Below are 6042 nucleotides of genomic sequence, written 5' to 3' on the forward strand. Positions count from 1 at the left end.
TTCTAACAATCTCTTTTACACAAAAGGAAGCTTGTGAGGGAAGACCAAGTACTAAGGCTGTGGTTTCTCACAGAAGGGTTCCATAAAGGGTACTGAAGCAGAGAGAAGCAAAGAGGCAGCAGAGAGAAGACTCCAGTGCGAGGGCGAAGAATGGGCAAACGCTCCCAGGGCTCCGACCTCCAGACAAGACGCCCCTGGCTTCCAGGAAAGCTCTGGGACGACGGTGCAGCAGGATCAGAGCGAGCAGCTGCTGCGCCCCAAGTGGAGAATGCAGAAAGAGCACGTCTCAGAACAGGACCTGCGGAGCCGAGGCTTCCCTCCCCGGTACTCTCTGGGGGAGCGCCCCTCCAGCTCATCTGTGCCCCAGGCTCCTCCTAAAACCCGCTTCACGGGGTGTCTGTCCATAACAGATGAAAGCCAGAGAAGCTTCATTCTGGGTCTCCCACGTGGGCAGCAGGACCATCTTCCCCTGCGCTCCATCCACGTGGCTGGCACCCCGGAAATCTCCTCGAAGGGGCTTTGCAGCTGACCCTCTTTACACCCAGCAAATGCTCATCACTTCCAGGTCTCGCGGCAGACAAGCTTGACTTGGGTTCCAGTCAGCACAGGCAACGCTGTCTTTAACTTGATCCTTTTGCTCATTTATGTACAGATTTCGGGAGCGGATGAAACTGTTACTCTTCATCAACATGTGGGGGTCAATTCACTAATCATCATTAAGCATAAAACCTTATCTATTCCCAAATTATGTCTACTTACCTAACAGTGTTCCTATTTAGGGGCCAGGTAATTTTTTTTTTTTTTAATTTACCCAGAGATTCCTCTAATTAAAACAAACTTTATTTTGTTGAGCAATCAGGCAAAATCTGCAGATCAAATTAAACAAATTACAATAAAAATGTATTTATAAAGACAATGTTTTTATTTCATCTTACCTAGTTTTTCCTCCCCTGATTAAAAATAAATAAATGAAAAGTCTGAAGGCCTTTTACAAGGGCAATGGGTTAAGTCAGCCCTATTGAGAAGTTCTGGTCTTCACGTGCATAATGAAGGCACTGGCTCCACCAGCGTCTGAAAGTTCGCGTTTGTAGTTTTCTCAAGTTAACAGAGGTCCCAAGTAATATCTGAATGTCAACCATCAGTAAGAGAAATCAAACTTTTGGTTTGGAAATAGTAACAATTTAATAGACAGAACATTGCCACAGTGAATACAAGACTAAAGCACTGCCCTTTGTTCATTCAACAGCATCAAGAATTTTTTGTTGTCACACATTTAAAACTCCTTAAAACCAAACTAGCTTACAGGCCACTAAGGAAAACGACTGGCACGATACACAAAGACACAAACCTAGCACTGCGGACATTATACAAATACGCAAAACACCAAGCACTCGTGTCCAGAGCTTTCTGGAAGTCTTGTTATATAACTCATCAATTTGTTTGATGCTATATTTCAGATAAAATGAACACTTTTTAAAAAACAATATAAATATATAAATCCAAACCACAAAACATTTCCTAAACATTATATTTACCCAAAGTACAAATGGATTTCTGGAAACTGTGTCCGTAATGCTATCTAAACTAGACTTTATGGAATCATAAATGTATTTAGCTGTATCGTGGGGCTTAAATTCCTTGGACTCCATCCCACATCCACTTGCTCATCACACTTACCTTGGGCACACATTCTCAAAGTTAATTGCTGTACAATTAAAATCAAACTGCTACTCTAGATATGCATCAACTTCACCTCCATAAGATTGAAAGTGGCCCACTGCAACTACAGCACACAACAAATATTTCATCACAAACAAGGTACAGTAGTCTTAGTAATATCCCCTTCTAGGAGTTACAAATATTTTCATGTTAATAATGCAGACTGTAGGAGCCATAAACCTTTTTTTTTTTGCGTAGTTTCTGTGAACATTCTAACTCCCCTAATTGCTAAACAATTTCTTCTCATAAATATATACATTCAACTTCTACATCGTGAAGAGACCTATTAACTCCAGCCACATAGGTTTATGTTCTGATGTCAGAACTTGAATCCGTTCCAGGACTGACCCAAAGACAGCAGTGACAGGAGCACACTGAGCTGCACTCTGCCCCTCTGGAAGGGTAACGCAGGCCAGGGGCCCATTGGTGTCCAGACTACAACCACAACACACGGTCTTGCACACAACCCTAACCCTTCCAGCAACACACAGGTGCCCAGCGCTTGGAACCGTGAACCTGAGCAGCTCATTCACTGTTTCTGGGCCCTCACTGCCAGCGCCCCCCCCCCCCCAAACTGTGATGGGATTCAGTTAACCAAGTCCTCATTGACTTTAAAACGTGATGGGGGAAAAAAAAAAGACAAAATACTCCCGAACTCAGAGCTGCTAATGTAAATGGAACCTCATCTGGGGTGAGGAGCGGGCTTACTCAGCAATGTGGTTCCAAAAGAAAAAAACTAAACCAAACTGTTCAAGGAAATGCTCGAAGAAGAGTTCCATGAACAAAAACTGTTCTATGGGAACTTCGTTCTGCTCACTTCTTGTGAGAAGTCAGAGGAAGAGGAAAAACCAACATGGAAGCAGCCGTGTGTCTCCAAGACAAGCGGCCATCTGTGCAGTACAGTGGACGGTGAGGCCAGTTCCTTGGTGCTCTTCCCTCTCTTTAGCAATGTGGAAAAACAGGTACTCAGCTGAAACCACCCCAGGGAACAGGCTGAGTTTCCTGTTGGCACGGGAGGGAACAGGTGTCTCCACGAGAGACGCAGAGCCCACACACAGCAACAGGGGCCCAGAAAACACTTGAAGCTGCCTCAAGGGGGCTCTCCCAGCAGGAGCACGGAGCAGCTTTCCTCTCCTGTGCACCTGCCATAGGAGACAAGCGCCCCCCCCCCCCGCCCCGGGTGAAATGAGGCATGGACCCATCCCTAACGTCTCCCACAGCACGGCTCCCCACCCCACGTCTGTCTGGAAACACTGCCCTTGCTCTAGGCTGCTCTGCATTGTTTTGCCTCTCTGCTAACCCCTGCATACAAGTGAACATTTTTACCCCCAGCATACAGGAAAGGCAATCAAGCCAACATTCTGATGGGACACAGACCACCAACATGGGCTCCAGGGCTTTGTCAAAGGTCCTGGGGCACAAAACGTAAAGAACGGAAGAGAGACTAAATCATGAACTCCCTAGCTTCAAACTCAGCAGCATGTGTCAAGTTTCTGGATCTTGCATATCAGTTAAGAAGGAGGTGCCATGCAGTCTAGAAATTCATGGCACACGCACTGGCAGAAGCCATACACCATGAGAATGACCAGGCTCGAAGGGACCAGGCTGACAAAGACCACTCCCAGAGTGACTTTCTTGGACACCAGTAGGTAGATCCCCAGAGGCAGGGAGCTGAAGTACAGTAAGCCCAGCAGCCACACCAGCACCCGGATGCATGTCTGGAATAGCAGTGATGTGCAGTTCCACACAGTCCAGTTGTGCGACACAGTGGTGACAGAGTCGAAACTCGCGGGCCTGTAGAACTCCACCACGGGCGTGGAGCTCAGGGACGGGGAGCTCTCTCTCTGCACCTCCATGATGGTTATGACCAGGCAGTTGGAGGACGTGTGCGAGGGGCTGACCAGAGAGGCCAGCCTCTTGGGCGTCAGCAGCAGCTCAGTGGAGTTCTCTGGCAGGCACTTCTTCCCTCTGCCTCCACAAGTCAAGTTCACAAGGATGTTATTGTCGTCTGGCAGGCTGCTCACTTCATCATCCGGCAGGCAGGTCTCAAACCTGCAGAAGGGGCAGACGATGACCCCTTGTGGGGAGTCCCCGAAGTCGATGATCTTGTAGAGGCATTTGGCACAGACCCTGTGACAGCAGCCCAGCACTTTGGGTTTCCTCTGTTTGAGATTGTAGCGGTTGTAACAGATCTTGCACTCCAGCTCGTCCGACACCTGAGACTCCGCAGTGTCCTCGGGCGGCTGGCTGGCCATCTCGGATCCCGGATGCAAACCCCCTAGATGCCTCTGCTTGAGGAACGCCTTCGGTTAAGGGGTCCCTCTGAACAGCCTATCATGTGAATCAGGCAGAGAGGCAGGAAGGCTCAGGAAATGGGGAGAGGAGCCAGAAATCACTGGGCATTTCAGCTTCTTGCGTAGAACTCTCTGTCTCAAATGCAGATTTTAACTGGGCACATGGAGGGTCTGCAAAGAAAACAAAGAGATTCTAATAGAGTGAGCAGGTCTCGGAAAAGGTGTTCCTGAAAAGACTTTCATGGGATTTCCCGAGCTTCACGGATTCAAAGCAATGACAGACAGCAAAGGCTAAATCCCCTCCATCTTTTCACACATTGCCGTCCCCTGGTCGGGAGGGTGTGCTCTGTGGGCTTGGCCGTTTCACTGCACAAGCATGCTGGTGACAAAAGAAGTGAGAGTCCTAATGGGTGCAAGTGCACGGCAGGGCACCTGCTTCAGAGCTGGGGACTTCAGTGCACTGTCTGGATGTGGGAGATGTTCACTCTGCAAGTTGTAATCGACCCTGGCCTCTCTGGAAGAGAACGGGACATGCATCAGAAATAACAGACTGAGTCACAGCACTGCTGGTGTACCAGTTGTCCAAATGCCCTCGACACTGCTTAAGGGCACAAAAAAGAAAGACATCTCAGGACTGGCATGGTGGAGTCTGTGATGTCAGCATCCCATATGGGTGCTGGTTTAAGTTCGGGCTGCTCCACTTCCAATTCACCTGCCAATTAGTGTGTCTGGGAAAGCAGGGGAAGATGGCCCAAGTGCTTGGGGCCCTGCCACCCATGTGGGAGACCCAGAGGAGCTCCTGGGTTCCTGGCTTTAGCCTGGCCCAGCCCTGGTCATTGCAGCCCTTTGGGAAGTGAAACAGCAGATGGAAGACCTGTCTCACTGTCTCTCTCTCTCTCTCTCTTACTGACTTTGAAATAAATAAATACATCTTTTTTAAAAAAAAAAAAAAAGAAAGAAATCTCAAGGGAAAATGCTAACAATGTGTTTTCTGAGGGTGCTTGGATAGAGGTGAGAGGCTATTTAAGCAAAGCAGGCTGCTCTCACCTTCTCAGTGTAAACACATCAATTACACAAATGACTTTACTGTTTTGACTTCAACTTCAAATTCTTGGTTTCAATACCAGTCTTGTAAACATAGTTGTACATAGTCATTTACTCAAGGAAGAAAGAAGTATATAACACCCAAATAAGCATTATTAGGAAGTCAAGTCTAATTCCTACAAAAGAAAAATAAACACAGACAACAGAAGCACAGTTCTATCCTCAGACAGGCATGGCTACCAAGAAATACACATCACCTCCTCACCTACTCTATGAGTATTTCTTTTTGCTTCAAGATTTATTTATTTATACTTACTTATTTGGAAGGCAGAGTGAGAGAGAGACAGAGACAGAGACTATCTGCTAGTTCATCCCCCAAAAGGTTGGAAGAGTTAGGGCTGGAACAGGCTGAAGTCAGGAGCCTGGGACTCCATCCAGGGCTCTACATGGGCAGCAGGAACCTGAGTACTTGGGTCATCCTCCCCTGCTTTCCCAGGTGCATTAGCACGGAGCTGGACAGGCAGTGGAGCAACAATCAGGATTCCGAGCAGTGCTCCAGCATGGGATGCTGGCACTGCACGAGGCTAGGTTAACCTACTACACCACAATGCTGGCTCCTCTATGAGTATTTCATGTAAGCTCTCTTCCTATAGCAAACACAAAGCACAATACAATTGACAGTCCTCTTACTATTAGCAGTATTATCTTACTGGCTTTGGACAAATGGTGGAAGGTTGGACTTCACATGCACACTCAGTTCTCAATTAACAGTACTAACGGAAGGGAGCAGCAATATGGGGACGCTCCAAATCACTCACTTAGCTTTAATAAACATGATATTTTTGGTAGCAGATTTGTCTTAAGTTATGCTTTGCTTTAAAAAAATACCAAAATGTATTTGAATTTCTGAGCACACCCTAAGCAGAAGGCTGTCACAACAGCTCTGAGAAACAGAAAGCAACTGTGCTGGAATTTAAATTTGCTA

At 47.1% G+C, this 6042-nt stretch overlaps 1 protein-coding gene across 1 annotated transcript; it reads right to left on the reverse strand.

Annotated features, from left to right (window-relative positions):
- Window positions 1–899: 899 nt before the first annotated feature.
- Window positions 900–4893, reverse strand: RNF182 (ring finger protein 182). The gene has a single exon (XM_070074382.1). It carries the CDS (start codon window positions 3972–3974, stop codon window positions 3231–3233), a length of 744 nt encoding a protein of 247 aa, XP_069930483.1. The 5' UTR covers window positions 3975–4893; the 3' UTR covers window positions 900–3230.
- Window positions 4894–6042: the final 1149 nt, after the last annotated feature.

The sequence above is a fragment of the Oryctolagus cuniculus genome, chromosome 5, assembly GCF_964237555.1.
Source record: "Oryctolagus cuniculus chromosome 5, mOryCun1.1, whole genome shotgun sequence".
NCBI lineage: Eukaryota > Metazoa > Chordata > Mammalia > Lagomorpha > Leporidae > Oryctolagus > Oryctolagus cuniculus.